We start from the raw sequence: 20,481 nt of genomic DNA on the forward strand, positions 1-20,481 counted from the left end.
CAACGAAGATGCTCCGCTTTGCTTTTTTGATCTGTGATACTTTCATAGAACTGAATGATGATAAACCCTGACCTTAAACTGGCTGCCTTCCCAGTAGCTCTCAGTGGCCTGATTTCTCTCACTTGCAGTGTCTTATGTGTTTCTGCAATAAAGTGCTGTGGCATTGGCTTGAGTTCAAGACAGTTAGTGATATCTAGCTAGTGGCAGCTAAAATGGGTGTTCCTTTGAAGAGAATGTTAGTGCCTAGTTGTCTGCTAAATACCTTTGCACAAATTCAGCCGGGGAACTTGGCTGTGGATAGGACATCCAAAGGATAAAGGTTTTTTCTCTGTGTGGCAGGGCTGAATGTTCTCACCTAGGCCTGGCAGGACCTGTAGAAGCAGTTTTGGGAGAGGAGGAGAGCGGGGAGAGAAACACAAGCAAGTTTCTATGGGAAATCTGTCTTAAAGTCTAAGTGACCCTGTCCTGCTGCATGTGGAAAGTGGCAAAGTTTTTCTCCTGTGGGTTATGGATTTTCCTTAGCCAGGAGTGGTAGAAGGAAAATAACCGTAAACTACCTACTAACTTTACTACCCAAATTTTCATCCACCTTAAATTTTTTGCTACCGCTGCTTTGGAAAGCTGTGAATGCCAGGCATATGCACTATGATTCATGTAGAAACTGGATGGCATAACTAACAGAAGTTATGTGCCCTTATTACTACTAGAAGCTTATAGAGGATTTTGCACAAGAGCCGATACCATATGTTTTCTTAGCAGAGTGCTGACTTTGGATATTTTGAATGTGGGTTGCCAGATTTATGGAGTTTTTTTTACTCCTAATTGGTGATTTGGTAGGAAGCCCGAATGACTCAGGAATAATTACACAAACCTGGCTTAAAACGCCTGGTGACACAAATTGTTTGTTTAACAGTCAGTAGCCTAAGAATTACTTGGCAAAAATAGTACACACAGATTTACTTGAAACATTTATTATTAGCTATGTATAATCACCCCCCTCCCCCACTAGCCAACCCTCAATTACTAACAGAAGAAGAAAATTATGGTGATATTTTGTACTGCATGTGAAATGTCTGGGAAACTGGTGGTAGCAGTTTTCATTATGTAATGGTGTTAAGATAATTAGATGAACAGGACACTTTTTGAGTGGAAAACTAAATAGTTGCTTCAGTATTATGTACCTTCCATGTGACTGACTTGAGAGCTAAAAGAGTCTTTGTAAGTAAGGCAATAAGCCAGGCTTGTTAGGTGACTTTTCTTTAACTTACAAAGGGACATAAATTTTTGACTGTTTTTTTTTCCTTGTACTGTGATCAGTATTGAGAGGTGCCAGTGTATATATAGCCTAGATCATGATATCTCTTAAACATTAAGATGATTACTTCTAATATTTTGAGATACATCTTTGTCTTCACTAGCTATTTCCTTACAGAGCTAGCCTAAAAATAATCCCAGCATTTTGACTTAATTCTGGGGTACTGTATTTCCAACAAGGCTTGAGTAAAAAGCTGCCTACATGTGGATTTTTATGTTGCCTTAACAGACCTTGCATCAATTGCATCCTCTTTAGATGTCTTCCTGAATACATATATAATATTATAAGTGTTCTAGTGTTTTAAATGTTCAGTGTTAAGATTAAGTAATTTAAGGTTTTTACGAATTCCATAGTTAATACAAATGACCAGCTAGACGTAATTAAGACTTAAGTGTGTGTTAGTACTATCAATGGGAGTTTTGACTTTTTCCAGTAGATTTTAAAATATGAATGATGAAAGTTTGCCTTTTGTATGTGCATGTATTTTAAGATGCCTAAATAGAATGTGGGAGCCTGTCAGCAGGAGTGCCAGGGACTGAGTAGCTTCAGCTCTAAACAGCATTAACTGTGTGATGGCAATAGAGCAATAAGAAGCTGCACAGCGGTAGTTTGCTACGAGAGTCACGTTCCTAATGATGTAAAGGCTTAGGCTTGAAGTTTCTTTGTCCAAAGTAGCTGGGAATGTGCTGAATAACAAGGGTTAGGCTTTTTGCTGGGAGATACATCAAAAGCTTGTACAGTCTTTTACACCATTATGGAAATTAAGTCAGCTACCAAATTTGAAAGGAGGACTTACATATTTGAGACTAAAAACGTACAGAAAGGAATTTTTTCTAGATTGTAAAAAGAGGCACTGTATTGTGATCAGAAAGGAAGATGGGTTTTTTTGTTGGTAGTGATTTTGTTTTCCTCCTTGAAAGCATTATTACGTTATTGTAGAGTGATGTCTGTTGTCTTCACAGACTTGATGTCCATCACTGACTGTTGCAGGAGATCACAAAAGATATCTTTGGTCCAAAGAAAATATCCCTGAAAGATACCACCAGATATTTAAACAATTAGATCATTGGTTTATCAGAACATTAACATGGCGTGCATTTCCAGTTGTGGATTTTTTTAGCTTATGGTGGGATAAATGTAGGATTACTGTGTTTGAGGGACACCTTTCCAGCAATGCAAATGCAATGGCAGGTCTGGATGAAGATACTGCATTACTACCTCTGACCAAAGTGCTAGGACTTCACCCCCCTATTTTAGCTTTGAGAAAGTAAACTTACCAAATACATCATATTTTAAAAATAAAGAACTTCGGTATGTGCCTGCACTGTTTAGTGCAATTCGTCCTGAGAACAGACCTGCGAAGTAGGTCTTCTGTACCTGAAGATGGTTGAAGGACGACCTCCTTATGTATTCGTATCAAGGAGGCTTTATTAGGCTGCTCAAAGCTCAGAAATTGAAGCTGGAAACCCGAAGTGTGCTTGACGGTGAGGTTTTTGTATCTGGTTTTAGGGAGAGTGAAATATCACCTATTTAAACCCTGCTCTCAGTTTGAATGTGAGGTTTCTAGCTTTGGAAGTCATTCCCACTTGGTTCAAATCTAGTGCCCTATGAGAATGATGAAAAGTTGCCTTGTACTGGATTTTTAGGTGGCTTGAGAAACCTGGGTGGCAAGACAAGGATGCATAAAAAGTCATTTTTGCTTGCCTGTATAATGCCATCACATTTTGGTGTCCCCGAAGTATTAGTAAGTTTTGAAATGTTGATATTTTTAATCTAAATTTCCTGAAGTAAAGATGTCACTGGAAAGCTGAATTAAAGAATACCTCTTAATACATTTTATTGCTTCAAATCCATATGGGCTTGTGGGGTTTAGTAACTCAGTATTAATTTTGTTGGGATGTACATTCTTTCTGTAAAACAACAACAAAAATGGATGTTCAGTGAGAACTTCACTGTTCAGCTTTGTCAGCAGTGCCAGCGAACTAGAGAAGTGTCTGTGTTCTAGGGCTAAATCTTTTCCCTCCTTTGCAGGCGTTTGTGAACTCTGTTTCCTCCGTTTGCTTTCCTACTTTTAAACAGCTGTTTTTACAGAATCATTTATTCAACTGACATATTTGCGTATGCCTTAGAATAGCAATATGGTTCTTCACTGTGGAACAGAAATCAAATGGTTTTGTTTATGGTCCTGAAAACATCTTCATTGCTGTGAATAAGGATTTGATGTAATTCTCACACTTAGTTTGGATTAAAAGTTGGGTGATTTAAATGCTGAATTGCCCTGTAATAGGATATGCAGGTTTGCAAAATATGCTGAGCATGTCCTAGGTGAGTCCCTGAAAAACAAAAGCTGAAAACTGGCAGCAGATCAGGTAATTTGCTATATCTTGATATAGTTTCAAACTGCCTGAAGTGATGCATTTCTTTTTAAAATGATAGCTTATTTTCTCCAGTGGAAACTGTAAAACAATGGAAATATAATGAATGGTCGTATAGAAGTGTACAAGTGTGTATGAAAGGAGCATGGTCTTACTTGGGGCAGCAGAGCAATTCATTCCAGCTGCAGTAACAGATCACCTCGCAGCCTTTCCCTTCCCAAAAGTGGTCTTGCAAACCTTCATCGATTTGTCGAAGATTCTCTGTGCCTTTGGGGATGTTGTGACAGTTGTGGCCTTTGAGGGTCCTCTTGTAACATGAAGGACGCCGGGAAGGCACCGCGGGGGCACCCAGGAGGGTGCTCAGCAGAAGCAGCACCAACACCATCTTCATTTTTGCGAAGCTTCCTGCAGCAGAGTTTTAAAGAGGAATGAGGTACGTGACACAGCTATAGCTGTTCAACAGATCTTTTTCCTCAATTTGCTTTCTGGCTTGCATTTTTCTTTCCTGTGAACTTTTGGAGGTTTGAGCCTGAGTGCTGGAGAGTGTTTTCTCCTAGGAGGTAAATAATATTGCAGCAGAATTTATATTCATTACTTTCTGTACAACCTCGGGAATCCTTTCATTGGGAATTGAGGCTTCTATTGCTGGCAATTTTGTTGTTTCTTTGGCCTCTCACCTTGAGAAAATTGCTTTGAGCTGGCAGTGTTCTCTCCGTGGTGTAAGTGAATGTATCGATTGCTACCAAACCAGGGCAAAATGTCCAGGTGTGTTTCCTTGCCTTCCTGGCCATTTTGCCTGAGAAAACAGGAGTCACTCACACAAAATTAATAGTATTTTTTCCCATCGAAGTTGTGGAAAAATTGCTGATTGAATCCTCTGTCGTGGAGCACTCAAGAAACTGAAGCATTAAACAGCAAAGGAGGCTGCAGCTCTCGGCAGTGCTGCCAGGTGCCCCTGTCAGGAGAGCTAGCTCTGATGTGATACAGCAATACAGCACTGCTGACAATTTTCTCTCTTTTTTTTTTTTTTAATTATTTTTTTAGAAATGCAAACTGCTTAGCCAAGTCTTGCTACAGGAGGTCATTATGGTTTAATTGATGCTGCTTTCTAAAAGATAGGACAAATCCTTGCAAACCTCTGCTATTGGTAACTAGGCTTTCTGCCGTCTGCATTTAATGCTAGCTCTGCTATTCGGTGCTGCTTTGCACAATGACTGACCGTGCCACAAAACTTTGGATAAGACCCTTGAAGTTGCATTCACTTTTAAATTAGCATTTTGAACAATGTTTCAACCTAGACTTTATTAGACGAGAGAGTGAATTTTTTCACCTTTCTCATGCTTGAATGGAGGAGGTCTGATACCTTATTGAATTTAAATAGGAATTCTGCACTGAAAACGAACTTAAAGCAATGGCCAGCTCTGCCCAGTGAGCTCTCCCTGAGTGCCCCTCGAGGAAGACTTTGCTGCCCTTCATCCTGTTGGCACTTTGGAATCAGTCCCATGACACCACATCATTGTGGGCTGGTTCTAGTCTTGTGGGGCTGCAGAATAGAGGGCTCTAGACTAACCCCAAAATAACTAGGCATAAGGCAATATCTGATCAAAGCCAAGTTAAGGTGGCAGAGCTATTACCTCGATAAGAAAAAAAACCAAAAACCAAAAAACCAAAACCAAAAAAAACCCAGCATGCCAGCTACAGAAGTCAACTAATAGAGTCCCACTTGGGTTACTTTGTAAAACTCTTGAGGTCACCCTTGAGAAACAAACACTAAGCTACTAAATGTATAAGTTTACTGTATTTTGTAGTAATTTTTCCTGGGTAGTTATGTCATCACCGTAGCTATCTTTCTGATCTTCCACTTTTTCAACCAATGAATGACATACCAGAGACTATAAGAAAATCTGGGAATTTGGATCCATATTAGGGATAAAGTACTACACCTTGATGCTCTTTGATTATCTTTTTCCGTAAGATTTAGTGCAAAATTGTTTTTTGAATACCAGTAGCCAAATAAAATATTTAAAAGTGGACATTTATATCAAAGAACATGACTGAACTGAAAATAAGCGTTTGTGTATTTTTAAACTTCTGTTGGAGATGGAAAATTCATTGAATGATTCTTCTTATTTTCAACGAACTTGTATGTGAACTTTTGAGTAGGAGACTCTCTATAAACTACTAGTAATGGAGCCTTGGGGGATCTATTTTTTAATTACCTTAGAGGGCAGTATTGAATAACATACTATCTTTATTAGTTTTAGGCCTCAGAACTACTTCTCAAATGAAGTAAACATTGTTCCAACTTTGCCTGCTGCTGTTTTTTAGACTGAAGTAAAGAATCTGTGTTATTATAATAATGGTTTTATTTTGAGGGAATATAAACACTGCAGTTATGAGGGTTCTGCTCAGAGAAGTCTAATGCTCAAAGAGAACAAGTTTGTTTATACTACACCTTGATAAATGTCAATGTCAAGAAATACAATTTAGCATTCTTCTGTTCATATAGTTAAGCTTAATTTTATATGTATTTAATGGAAGAAAATTTCCATGAAAGAGACATTTAGGAAACAGGGGCTTTATGCCTTTGTTTCCTGTGACTGGATTATTCTGTAATTTCTTCCCCTGAGGATGAGGAATTCATCATATCTTGCTCTTGTGTACTTTTTTTTTTTTTTAAATTCCTAATAATTTGTGTGATCTTTCCATACCTGGACTTCAGCCAGAATGCTCATTTGAATCTGTTGCCAGCTGCTTGTCTACTCAAAATTCATAGGAACTCATTCTGTCCTGAAAAAGGGCAAATTTTCTATAGACTGTCAAACTGCTGGATTCAAAAGTTGCAACCTACTGTTTAAGGTAACTAACTCACTACTTGCCTTGAAATGTAGCAGGATATTGCTATAGTGCATCATTGAGAGGCTTTACATAGATGACTGCCAAACTCAGTGTCAGCAAAGTCAATACGCTGATGAGCTACACATAGACAGCTTCGCTAACAGGTCAGTTATGCATCTTACAATGCTCAGCATAGTTATTATTCAGGAAGAAAAACATTTATTTTACTATAATTTTATTTCTGCTTAAATATTTCAGGTTATTTGTTGGCAGTGTTTTTTGTTTTGGGAGGGGGTGGTGGTGGTGGTTGTTTTTTTCCCTAGATTGTAACCAAAAGGAAACTTTTAGTCAAAAGACCTTTCTTCAAAAGGTTATTCCTTTCCTGTGAGAGGATGTTCCCTATTGCAGATGAAAGATTGCCAAGGACCTGAAGTGTTTCATCAGCTCCCTGCACAGGATCGATGCTGATCAACTCAGACCTCTCAGATACAGTGTCTTTTTCTGACAAACTGCTGCGACTTCTTTTCCTGAATAAGGTTGCACAGATGATGGTGTGTCACTGATTGCCTAGGTAAAGAACAGAGCCTAGTATGTGCATGTTTATTTCAAAATACATGTCAAAGACCTTATCTGCTTTTGCACACTAATGAAACAGTCTTTTCTCATAAAACAAATCAGGGAAATGTGATTAATTTTTTCCAATCACTAAGTGACTCAAAGACCCATTGCGAATAAGCACCCTCTTACATTATTTTATAAAACCTTCCAAAAAGTTAGCAATGCCAACCATGCTAAGTCTGACCAGGTTGTTCTATGGAAATCATATAATTTCAAATTCTAGCGGGAGTAAAGCCATCTAAAAATAGTTAAAATGAGCTTTTTGCATTTGCATGGTCTTTTTTTTTTTTCAATGAATCACTGTGGCCACTTTGACATAAGTAAAGTTTGAGATCAAGTGCAGCTGGCATAACAAATGCTTTGAAATAATTTGGAGTTTTGTGTAAAGGAAAATGGTTAGTTTGGGAATATGCACAGTGAGCCAGGGATCAGTGCTGTCCCCACTCATTCAGCTGAGGGTTTTTCAATTATCCTGCCAGGCAATTTGGCACCGTATAGTCTTTGGATCCGCTAGATGCAGAGGCAGTCAGAAAAGACCAAAGAGAAAACTCCAAATTTCAGCCTTGTTGGTGGAGAACAACAGGGTAATATTTCATGAGAAGTGATGCCCTTTAAAGGTCACATGATATTAGTAGAAGCTCAGGTGTTAGAAATAGGGGGTAGAAATAGAGAACTGAGAAATGGCATGAAATGTGTATTTCAGCACCTCTAGAGATCCTGCACATTTGGGAAAAGATTAAATATTTACAATTTGGTCTATCAACCATTAAATATACCCATCAGAGTAATTAAGCAGGCTGCATCTCCAATTGCCTAATCTTGAAAACAAGGAATACATTAAATGATGCACTTTTGGTGTATGATCTTTTACATTCTGTCCCAGTGGCACATACTGAGTTAACGAGTTGCACTTGAAAGTAAACAAGTTTGATATATATTTGCTTCTTAATATGCATTGAGTTCAAGAACTATTCAAAAGAAAATGTATTTTATTGTTTACTTGTTTGTCAAGTTTCTATTTCAGAAACACCTGTAGAATACTTACGTGTGCTAGTGTGTAATAGGTTTATCAGTGCATTCATAAGAAATCATTACGCAAGAGCTGCATAACTGATATTATTATGAATAAGTTTTTTTCATACCAAAAAAAAAAAAATTCCTTCAAATCTATTTTGCCTGAACAGTTGGTGTATTGTAAGGGCAGCAGCTAGTCCACTGAGCATGAATTCGGTGAATTACTGCTTTGTAATTACCATCAATACCATTCTTCCCAGAAACGGAGTTCTCATTAAATCCTATTTTGTTTTCTTGAAGACAGCAATTAATTGTGAGCACACTTCTCTCCAATTTTGTGATATTATCGAGCACTGGAAGGCAATATATAGTATGTTTAGTGACTTCAGATGTTAATATGTAGCATCCAACTTTGAAGAAGAGCAAGATAGTAAAAGAATTATCTTTAGCTGGGTGGTGTCAGTGTATCTGTCTTGAATAATGTCTCTTGCATACAATGTATCTGCATCTTCCAAATCTTGTCCTGCACAATCCCGTATATATTTCTAATTCTATGCTCTGTAACTAGCATCAGCAGAACAAGTGTGCAAGGATAATTTCAGGAGCAAGACATACCTTTCTCTTCTGCTTCGCTCCCTTTCACTTTCTTGGCAGCTCTGTCTTTTTAGATGTCCCCAGAGAGAGTGAGAGCTTGCTGGGATGAGAAGAGGGAGGGATGACGGGAGGTGCTCTACAAACAGCCCTTTGTTTTTCCTGACTTCTGCCTGTGACTGACTGCTCTCTTCTCCAGCGAGGGGCCAGAGGATGGGCTTCCAGAGCTGTCTCTTTCAGTCACTGCCAACCAAGACCAGGGCAGAAAAAATGAGTGTATCTTTTCCAGCAGGAAATAATTAGTTCATCGAGGATTCAATAAGGAGAACAACCTCAGAGAGCAAAGCATAACAACCAGAATGGAGGAAGAGGAAACACACCGTGGAATAACTCTGTCTTGCTGCAGAGCATGAGGAGGCTGGGGGGAGTGGGAAGGAGTGTCCGGACAGTGTTGCACAGGCAGAAGAAGGTGGTTGCTGGACAGATGCCTTATTCTGCTTTGGATGGGAACAACAGACCTTACCAAAAATCACCTGCAATCCTTTAATTCCTGATTTGGGGATTCTTCCATTTTTTTGAAACTGAAATAATAAAGAAACTGTAATTACTTTAACTAGACTGCTAATACAGCATACAATGATGCCATGCGTTGAGTTCCTTAGTGACCAAACATTTAACCAAGACATAAAGCACTACATTGGACAGTATTTCAGATGAAGTTATTTTAGACTAATACAGCTAATCAAATGATCTGGTATCACAAAAAACACATAATGACGTTCTTAAATTGAATTGAAGTATTACATATTAATGAGTAAATAGTCATGGGAGTAAAGTGTGTGACCTCATTCTGTTATGGCCATTCTATTTTGCTAATTGGATAGAGAAATATGGTGGCACCTTAGCTGTTGAACTGTAATTTTTACACTCGCTAGTCTGTTTTGTTTTGATTCTGGTGTTGCTTTGTAAGTGTTTATCTGCTGGGCTGCTTCTATTACAGTACAGAGGTTTGTTAGGAGTACAAAAAAGTACCTCTGCTCATTTGCCTCAATTTGCAATTTGATATCTTGGTGTCTGTCCAGTTGGATTTATCATTCAGGCCAATATACCAGAAGTAAACTCAGGTCTCTGAAGAGGTGCACATCACATCTGCTGCTGCCTGAGCAAGGAGAGTAGGCAGGGGGCACAGATGCTTATAAGCAAATGTCTTGAAACTGAGCCCACCTACATACTCATGATGGTCCTATCCAGCAGGGTAGCCCCCCTCTCCCCTGGAGAAGGGCAGCTGGGACAGCAGAGAGCAGAATGCAGAGTCATACCTCTACCTCTAATTCAGATTAGAAAAGTCAAGCAGAATGTTTTTTTCTCCTGCTGCTGTTATGGGCATGGCAACTTAAAAGGGGAGGGAGGAGGTAGCTACAGGCAGCTGCTGTCAGAGCAGGACATCCTTGCCTTTTCAAGGTGACAAAATGCCTGGCACGGGCTCTGCTTTTCTACAGAAATTCTTTTCTAGTGTGGATCCTGGCCACAGCAGTCTGTGCCTTAAACAAGATTATCCTAATGCCTCTGGGGGAACACAGCATTCCAGGGCAGCGCTCTACTGTGGGAGGAGGCTGGGAGCCTGGTGCGGATGGGAATCAGCAGGATCCTGGCTGTAAGCAGGGATAAAACTCAGAGGAGGGGATGAGACCATATTGTGATGATGCTCTGAATTTGGATGCTTTTTTTAGTTAACAGCAAATAAATTTTGGTATGAATACTTTGAAGGTTTAATCAGAAGTGTATTAGGTTTATTCCCTTGCTGCCCATTTAGGTTCTCTTGTATTTTCCAGGGAATACCTGTGTTTCCAGAACATATTGGGAGAGCCCTGTTTGGACAGCAGTATAGCGAACTGATAGTTTTGTTTATGAAGTGAAGTGTGCGAGGGATAGTTTTCTTCAGCAAATGTCCTGCTGCATTTTGAGAAAAGCCAGTTCTAACAACGCTGGTGTTTTGCTGGTGATTTTTTTTCCTCTCCTTCCATAGCTCCATGTGTGATGTTTTCAGTCACTGGAAACATTCAAGAACAGGAGGAAATTTTCTCCTTCATGATGCTGATTCAGAGTAGAGACTGGGAAGCAAACTGAGATTTGAAGGAAGCAAAAGTTTTAAGGAATTTTGATAGGGATATGCAACTCAGGAGGAGGTAGGAGAAGGCTGCTGTAGGAACATGTTGTTAAGGTGTGAAAAGTGAGGTAGTTTATAGGAAAATGCATTGAAGGGCAGGAGTGCCTGCAATGTGAGAAAGCAAATTGCAAAGCAGTACTTCCACATCTTACCTCCTTTCCCCACTCTGCCCCTAGCCCCTTGCCCTCAATAACTCTTTCTATACCGAATATCCCTTTCTATACTGACTCTACCTCACCCTCTGTCTCCAGCCCCAGTGGCCCTCTCTTTATTTTTGGTTTCCTTCTGTCTCTTTGCTCCAGCGCCGTGTCCCCAGCGAGCTCGGCAGCCGGTGCCTGGCGCAGGCTGGCGGGGTGCCAGCCCTCACAGAGGGGTGCTGAAAATCGCAGAGGCTTTTTGTTCTCCACCATGGCATCTGGGAGCTGCAGGAGAACCATATGGAAATCTTGCTTTTTCACCCTGCTTCATCTGTGTAGATCTGGTAATCATGATTTGTGTTCAACTCCGTATATTTAGAGACTGGTTTTTAGATGTGTAAGTATTCCTGTTCCTGTCTGAAGAGGTATGGCAGTATTAGTGGTGAGATGTGAAGTAGATCTGTAGATCTGCTTTAGCCTTTTTTTTTTTTTTTTACCAGGCTGGAGCTGTTGGAGCCAGCAAGAAGTGATGGCCCATGAGGAGTCGGTGGCAGATGGAGACAGAAGGTGATAGTGACAAGGTAGCAGCAACAATCCATAGGAGAGAAGTATTTTTCGAAGGAGAATGGCCCCTGGTAGTGGGAGAAGGAAGAAGGAAAAGGCAGCCCTAAAATTCCGCTGCAGAAGTGTGGCTGCCTCTGGCATACAGCATTACTCTAGATTATATTTGTGTAACGTACCCTGGAAAAATATCTTTTTTTTTTTTTTAACATACTCAGCATCATAAATGTGCTTTGCATTTTTAGAATGAGCCACACAGGTTTAGCAAAAAGGTTTATCTTTTTTTTTTCTGTAAATAAAAATGGATTTGCATCATATTATATCCTTGATATCGACATTGAGCTCTTAGCAGGCTGACAGTGAGAAATACCTCCACTCACATTAGATCTTAAAAGATACTGCTCAGCCTATGAGTATGACAGCTCGTTAATACATAACAGTTTATATGAGGAGATCTATAAGGAAACTGAAAACCTGATTTTGGCTGATGATGCAATCCAAAACCTATACTTGAAGATTGTAAAGGAATGTTAAGTATTGTAGGGATACACAAAGACTTTGGAGACTTGATGCTAGTAATAATGAAAGTGCCAGCACAACTAAGACATTAGCTGCTGTCATCTGTTACAAACTCACAGCAGGTAGGGTGCCTTGGAGTCAGTTTTCAGCACAATGGATTTTTAAGTGAAGATAAAAATCTTACATGCTCATTTAAAAAATATTTGCATGTGCAAAACAAATATAACTCGCATTGCACCCCTTATGTCATGCTTTCCATCACTTAACGTCTGCTATTATGTCAGTCAGAAAAAGTATTTGAAAGCAGTCTTTTGTGCTTTTACTTTGTGTAATTCTAATTTTATGTCCCTTTTTCTGTTGATGATTGTTTTTAGAAAAATGTCTCTACTGTTAAATACTTTACAATTGCCTTTGCAATTCCTGCATCTGATGATTTGCATTATACCTTGTACCTGCATTAGCCTGGGGGATTCGTCTGAGTTTTCTGGAACACTTTTCATCATTTCTTCTGAAGAAATTGGGGGTGCAGTAGTTCTTGTTCATGCAACATTTATTTTGTTGGGTTTTTTTTTTCCCGTTATTGTTGGGTGCTGATTTACTTCCAGCAACTGTTCTCTGTGGAGTCCCAGAGCCCCTCTGCTTCTTTCTCTCTCTCTCTCTCTCTCTCTTTCTTTCTGATTTTTGGTTTCCTGATTTTGCTGTTAGTTCTCTCAACTTTGTCTGCAGGCTGCAATCTGTTCTTTGTTAAAATATGTGACAAAAAAGTGCTGGGCTAATCAAAGTCATCTTTTAGTGTATTTCCTCAGATCAATGATCTATTGGCATGCTCAGGCTGTTGCTGCTTTTCTGTGAAGGCAGAGAGGATGCAATATATTCAGAACTTGCTGATACTCTGAACTATCAATTCCAGACAGTCCTAATGTGTTAATGTTGTATGTGTGTATGTATGAAATCTGGTGTCTCAGACTGGCAATGTGAATGTCTTACTGAAAAATTACTCTAAGGTGGGAAACTACTCCAAGTTACCAGCCGTCACAGACACTGCTTGTCTGATACCTAGAAGTACATGGCTGATCCAATTCTTTGTTGATTCAAAATGCTATGGTGTTGTGGTTTTATTCTTGTTTGTTTGTTTGTGTTTGGTTTTGTGTTTTTCTTTGGTTGGGTTTTTTTATATTTTGCTAGGAATTAGCTGTTGATACTTAAAGGCATCCGGCCTTGAGGGTGTGGAGCATTCTGCAGCTGCTGGAGCTGGTTGGTGCCAGGAGTCCAGTAGAAAAACCAAGAGATACCTTTGTGTCTATCACCTGTGCTAATTTCTCTGTAGTTAAAGAAAAAATATGAAAAAGCAAAACAAAAACCTCCACAAACTTATGCTAATTATAAGGTCTGACTTAGTTTTCCTTAATCATCACTACTAAAAACATTGCAGATACTGCACTGACTTCTGAAGTCTTCGACCAAGCCACTGCCTTTTGCCTGTAACAGGACAGCTCTGACCCTACACAAGGCTGCTTGCTGGGGGCTCAGGTCTGGACCATTGCAGAGAGACTGTGAAGGCTTGACCCACCCTCAGACTTTTGCCCCTGCTGCTCACTCATGTGGTCACCAACAATACAGCCAGCAGAGACATGGAAAGTAGCAAGTTGCACTTCAGAGAAAGGCAATGAGGCTGGTGAAGGGTCTGGAGAACAGGTCTTATAAGGAGCAGCTGAGGCAACTGGGGCTGTTTAGCCTGGAGAAAAGGAGTCTGAGGGGAGACCTTATCGCTGTCTACAACTACCTGAAAGGAGGTTGCAGCATGGAGGGTGTTGTTCTCTTCTCCCAAGTAACAAGCGATAGAATGAGAGGAAATGGCCTCAAGTTGCACCAGGGGAGGTTTAGATTGGATATTAGGAAATAATTTTTCATGGAAAGGCTTGTCAGGCATTGGAACAGGCTGCCCAGGGAAGTGGTTGAGTCACCATCCCTGGAGGTGTTTAAAAGACACGTAGATGGGGTTCTTAGAATCACAGAATCATTTTAGTTGGAAGACACCCTCAAGATCAAGTCCAACATTGGCACTAAACCATGTCCCTAAGTGTGACTGCGTAGGGCAAAAGCATCTTTGTCAGCAGGCTGGCCAACCTAGTGAGGAGACCTTTAAACAAGGAACAACAGAGGAGTGAGGTGGCAACCCACAGTTGAGTGAGGAAGTGGTAGCAACCTTAGGAAGCTTGCAAATGAAGCAAGAGTGGAGGGAGGGTAATGGTTAGGCTGCTACTCAAAGGTCCCAGAGGAACAGGTTGTCAGGAACACCATGACGTTCAACAAAAGCAAATGCAAAGTCCTGCACCTGTTGAAGAACAACCGATGCACTAGGACAGGCTGGGGACCAGCTGGTTGGAAAGCAGCTTTGGAGAGTAGGACCTGAGGATTCTGGTGGGGACCAAGTTGAACATGAGCTAGCAATGTACTCCTGCAAAAAGAAGGCCAACAGCATCCTGGCCTGCACTGGAAGGAGTGTTGCCAGCAACATGAGGAAGGTGATTCTTCCCCTCTGCTTTTCACTGGTGAGACACACCTGGAGAGCTGTATCCAGGTCTGAGTGACCAAGTACAAGAGAAATGTGGACAAACTGGAGTGAGTGCAGTGAAGGGCCACAAAGGTGATTAAGGAACTGGAGCATCTATTGTATGAGGAGAAACTGGGAGAGTTGTGACTCTTCAGCCTGGAGAAAGGAAGACTCAGAGGAGGTCTTTATCTATCTATCTATCTATCTATCTATCTATCTATCAATCACCTATCTATCTATCTATCTATCATCATCTTCCTCCTTCCATCATCATCTTCCTCCTTCCATCATCTATCTATCTGTCATACCTGGTGAGGACTGGGTAAAGAGGATGGATCCAGCCTCTTAGTGGTGCCCAGTGACAGGACAAGAGTCAATGGGCAGCAGCTGGAACACAGGAGATTCCATTTCACAATCCAAAGAACCTTTTTACCTGTGAGAAAGGTCAAAGACTAGCACGCGGTGGCCACAGAGGCTGTGGAGATCTCCTTAGAGATGTTAAAAATCCAGCTGAATGCAGTCCTGGGCAACATGCTATAGCTGACCTTGCTTGAGCAGGGGATTTGGACTTGGGTAGTCTGCAGAGGTGCCTTCCAACCTCAGCTGCTCTGTGATTTCAGCCCACTGCTCAAGTGGAAGTCAGTTAAAAGTTCAGCATAAGCTCCAAAACTGTAATCGCCTGTACTGAATGTGCTGTTGTGACTGACTTTATGTAATTGTGGTTTGACAAAGCAAATCTTCTGTTTGCAGACTCCTCATTGGTCCCTGTCACTCTTTGTCAGGCCACAGCCCAGATGCCCTGCGAGAACAATCACGTCCCTGCCTGGTGTCAAGTGACCATGTATGCTGCTCTTTCTGAACTTCAAATATGAATGGACAACTTAGTTTCTTTAACAGATACTCACAGTGGTGTTCTTCCTCAGGCTTTACCTCCCAGAAATAGTTTTGGGCATATAAAAGATGAAAGGGCTTTTGCCATTGCCTTTTCATTTGTTGGTTGACAATAATGAGGTAATTTTAGATGCTTATTGAGAGGGAATGGATTTGGTTTTGTAATACCTAACATAGACTAATGGTTACAGTTCTTAAGTACTCATCCCATTTTCGCAAAGTTATCCATTCAGACTCTCTCATCAAAGGAACTGCTACCTTCAGCATCTCTTACATGGTCCTTTGGTAACTTCAAGTTAATCTACAAAGGTTTTGTATCTGTAAAGGCTTGTAGCTCCTGAAGCAGAACTGCTACTGTCTATACCAGGTCTTCATGATTCCTGCACCTGCTGATAGCAAATGTCACCAGCTTTAGGGATAACACAAAATGGCTAGCAAATCCACCAGTGTTAATGGAGCTAATGGTGCTCATAGCTGTGTGCTTAGATTATTTCATGTTTTGTGAGATGAAGACTTTGGAGACTTGTTAGCTATGCTTACATATGTACCCCAAATGAAGCCCCACACGAGGCATTTACAAAAGTTTCACTCAAACATTACTGTTGTTGGCAGGATACTGCATTCTAGAGATGGATACATACATACAGAAGCCCTCTGAAATATACCTAAAAAAGATAGATCCTTGGCTCTTAAGCAGATGTGGCTCTATTACAGGATGGAGAGAGGAAGATCTCCACATTCCATCTTGAGACTTCTCTATGCAAAGCAAGACAATGTGCTTTCCTGATGGAAGGGCTGTCTTAAATATGCTGGAGGTCCTAGACAAAACACTGTCTGGGCTTCTCTACCATAAGGAATAAAGGGGAATTTTACCAAAATTGCTTTTGAATTCAGACTTTTATTCAGGACTCAAAATGTCAAGTCAAAACATCAGTGTCTTATGTGTACAGGCTACAGATTGCAGTCATATAACTGACATTTAGAATGACTGGTCCCTGGACTTTTGGGTAGCAAAACTACAAATCACAGCTGAAACCTTTTTTTTGAAGGATGTTAGACTTGGCGCTCACCAGAGACAAATAATATGGTCTTATTTGTAACACACATCAATGCAGCTAATTTTTTATCAGCCTTAACTACAAAGGAAGACCATTTACTCCTTTACTATCATCATAACCTGGAAAAATCCACAAAAGAATGTTATTTGTGGAAATGTGAAACTCAGGTTATCAATCTTTATTGCTGAACAGAAGTTGAGTGGGGATGATGATTATTCTCTTGCTGAGATATACAACTTATAGTACAATGAATACCATTCACATTGTTCTCCCAGGTCACTGTGGTCAAGAGCACTACTTTTCTGGTACCATTTTATTTCTTCAATATTCATAAACTCTAGTTAAACTGAAAAAAATGATTCATACACTGATGTCTTCGTATGCCTTTTTTGGTGATCTTTAAGTCAATAAAGAGTATATTTGTACTTTTATTTTCTGTGAGGAACAGTTTTGGTAACTCCTTCAAGGGTACTTAGGTGACTACTTCATCGTCGTATGCTTATTGTCATTACTGTAAACAGTTTCCAGAGCTTTTATGTTTGCATTTAAATTGAATATGTTGAGTCTTACAGTATATGTCTGATTTCCAAGGTTTGATAAGAACACAGTACATCTCTACAAGGTATCTTTTACAAGGTATATATGTGTATCTGTAGGTCTTCAACTACTTCTTATGCAGTCTTCCTTGGATTGTTGGAATGACTGAGAACTTCATCCAAAGAATAGTCAGAAATATACTTTCCAGACTTTCCCTGCTTCAATGGAGACTAAAAGCTTAATGTTCAGAGTACCCGGAACTGAATTATTACTTTATAATCTTTGCACAGACCCTTAATTGTATTAGCAAGACCTGCAGTTGAGTGTTAGGTAAACAATATGCAACTCTTCAATTTAGACCCAGTAGAGTTCAACATGTTTTGACATTAAGTATCTGAAGAAAAAGGACAATTTTGCATAAAGCAAAAACTACGAAGCAATTTACTGCTGTCTTCAGCAACCTTGTCACTCATTAAGCTTAAGATATACCCAACACATGGAAAATACAAAAATAATTTGACCAGAGAATGCTGTGTATATTTATGTAAATGTTTATATAAAATTAATATTTTATATATATTGCCCAATGCCTGTCACCACCCAATTAATCAGGCCATGTCTTTCTCCTTAAAAAATTTCATCACAATATATGCAAGATACTCAGCTCCATGGGAGTAAACTGTAGAAACTGTTCCATCTGGGCTTTTGTTTATATATCACAGCATTAAAGTGTAATTGCCTGTATGACATACGTTTGCAGCAGAGTTCCCACTCAATGATTAATATTCTGTGATACTTTTTTGGTTTATGATTTCTTTTTTGATAGTTTGGAAACAACTGCAGACAAACCTTTCTGTCTGGTAAGGTGACAACAAAAGTGTGTGCATTCTTCACATTTCTTGAGTCATGCTCTTTAAGGAGAGAGAGCTGGTTAACTGGTTCAAAAGGTTAACCAGTTCTGTGTTTACTACATACTTTTGTCTGTTCTGTTGTTCTGTAGTGGGACTGTCTCCCCGGGATTCACAACTCAAGTAATAATGGTTACTTGAGTTGTAATTACATTTAACCCCTCTTGCCAATGATGTTACTCACTGTTGAACTTCATTAATTCTGAGTCAGTTTTACCAGATTGCTCTTGTCAGTACCAGCACATTAGCATACACAATTCAGGGACAATCTTTATGCCCTGAAACATGATGAACTGCCTGAGCACAGTCACTAAAAGAATTTGTACAGTTTGACAAATCTGTGCTTGGAAATAACTGGCATGCAAAGCAGCAAATTGACTTCTAGGTGGTGAATATTCACCATTTACAAATTCATCATGAAGAGTTTGTGCTTGAAAGCTGTTTGCATTAAATATCTTGGGTTTGCTTTCTCACCAACTGAATAAACATAGGAAGGCTTACTTTAATCCTAGTCCTCATTCTGCCAGTTCTTGTGGGCTTTTGGTTATCCAATAGGAATACAATTCATTGTTAATTGTATACTATAAAGCTGGATTTACTGAAAAGTGTGAAGACTCTTTTGGTTTGAATACTCCTGCAGTGTTTACTGTAATGTCCTTTTCTTCGCTTCCCTTCTCCATTGTACATCTCATGTAATTAATGACTTGGTAAACTCTCCTTTTGGATAAGGACTCATTTCTGCTCTTACATTACTTGACAATGAGCCTAATTTGATGTGAAAATTAATTTGCTTCTTTTTCTTATTTTTTTACTATTCCATTTCTATCGCTGTCCTATCACATGTATAGCTCAGACACCATCACCACCACCACCCGCAAAGCATTTAAATTGTAAAAGCATGAATGCTGTTGACAGTGCACCATAGCAACATAGCAAAGGTGGACTCTGAAGTGAAATAAATCAGCCTTCCCGTGACCACAACTTATCTCTGACTGGTCACACTTTATGACTAGGTATGTAATGTTTTTTCTTTAAAAGGTCACTTTGGTAGGCATCACATATTGCTCTAGGTTTTTATTTTCCCAGTTTATGCCTTGAAGAGGGTACATGTCATTTATAGGCTGTTTTGGTACTGGCTGCTTGATGGTTGAGATTCTTCTTAAATTTAAACCCTAAGGTTTGATTCTGCTCAGGGTGGCTAACAGAGGAGTGAGGTAAAGTTTCCCTGTACCAGGTCCCTGGAAAATCTGCCCTTGGCCTATTATCATCCTTAAAAGTATGCAAGACTTGTATGGGAGGAGGAGGTAGGATCTGCTAGGAACTTCTTTCCCTGATGGCTTTCCCTGACAAATAAGATTTTTAACACAAAGGTTTTGTGCAGAAAGATTAACCCATAATGGGTAATGTTATTGCCAGATGGATGGAGAAGGTTTTCCTACACAAGATTCAAACACAGATAAAGAAGATAAGCAGAGAAATATAGTACCATTTGGGAAGATCTAAAGTCTGTGACTGTATCCATTATGTGAGACTTTAAGAATTCAATGTGCCAGAGGTTTTAAGAGCTCTTTTAACCCAGTATTTTTTGGAGGCAGATACCTAAATTCTCTCACTTGGAAAGCAAGCAAGAATCTACTCTTCTCTTTCCTTGAGCTGGAAGGGAAACATACAGTAGTTTTAGCCAACTTTACCAAGATAAGAGAGGCAATTCCCTTCTCTGTAGCTTAAGGCTGTACTCTAAGCAGTAGGCTATAGTTTGCGTAGGATAATTGGCAGCTGTTGTATTTTGCATAATTACTTTTCTGTGGAAGGGAAAGAGGAGAGAAAAAACTTGTCTCTATTACTACAGTTTGGACATCTCAGTTGTAGATGGCTGAACTGAAGCACAATTAATTCCACCCAGGTTGATCTTTGTGGTCACTGTGAGTGAGCTGTTGCATGAAAACGGTGTTTCTCTTGCGACTGCCTGCATTTTGTTTGGTGTTCTGGAGGACACCAGCTGGACTGAGCCCTGAGGATGAGCACTGGGAGAAATGCTGGGCTTCAGGTAAAGCAAGTTTTGGATCATCATTTCAGATTGATTAAGCCCCTTTGTAACTCTGGCTCATTATTTCTTAAATTTGCAGCTTATATTCTAATGATAAAATGGTGCCACAAAAGCACTGATGTATTTTTTTTAGGTGTACAGTCTGCTAGTTTAATGCATGCATTATTAAGCATCAATCCCTTTTGAAAAATAGGGAGCTTTGGTTAAAAAGAAAAATGAGAAGTTATGACAAAATTCTGTAGAATGGAAAGTGCTTTTTTTTTAATAATTTATAATTCTAGCAGGCAAACACTGTGTCATTGTCATAGGATTTATAACTCTGAAAGTATCTAAGTTCACATAATAGACAAG

At 39.7% G+C, this 20,481-nt stretch overlaps 1 protein-coding gene across 2 annotated transcripts; it reads right to left on the minus strand.

Annotated features, from left to right (window-relative positions):
* Positions 1-985: 985 nt before the first annotated feature.
* Positions 986-8,853, minus strand: SCRG1 (stimulator of chondrogenesis 1). 2 transcript variants are annotated; one of them, XM_065634461.1, is made up of 3 exons: positions 8,776-8,853; positions 3,846-4,095; positions 986-2,344 (listed from the first exon to the last, which is right to left on the minus strand). In XM_065634461.1, the coding sequence occupies exons 2-3, from the start codon at positions 4,079-4,081 to the stop codon at positions 2,290-2,292; spliced, it is 291 nt and encodes a 96-aa protein (XP_065490533.1). In that variant the 5' UTR covers positions 4,082-4,095; positions 8,776-8,853; the 3' UTR covers positions 986-2,289. The 2 variants fall into 2 exon arrangements, with proteins under 2 accessions (XP_065490533.1, XP_065490532.1); XM_065634460.1 differs by lacking the exon at positions 8,776-8,853 and adding an exon at positions 4,357-4,481 and having other exon boundaries at positions 3,846-4,085.
* Between the last annotated feature and the right edge of the window lie 11,628 nt (positions 8,854-20,481).

The sequence above is a fragment of the Caloenas nicobarica genome, chromosome 4, assembly GCF_036013445.1.
Source record: "Caloenas nicobarica isolate bCalNic1 chromosome 4, bCalNic1.hap1, whole genome shotgun sequence".
Lineage (NCBI taxonomy): Eukaryota > Metazoa > Chordata > Aves > Columbiformes > Columbidae > Caloenas > Caloenas nicobarica.

What these genes read in the sequence shown, in the direction of transcription:
- SCRG1 (XM_065634460.1), bottom strand. Translation starts at nt 4,481, where the DNA reads ATGGCCAGGAAGGCAAGGAAACACACCTGGACATTTTGCCCTGGTTTG. An exon ending in TTTCTCAAGGTGAGAGGCCA is followed by an intron (nt 4,086 to 4,356) that starts AAGAAACAACAA and finishes AGGAAGCTTCGC; the next exon opens with AAAAATGAAGATGGTGTTGG. An exon ending in GAATTGCTCTGCTGCCCCAA is followed by an intron (nt 2,345 to 3,845) that starts GTAAGACCATGC and finishes GGTATCTTTCAG; the next exon opens with GGATATTTTCTTTGGACCAA.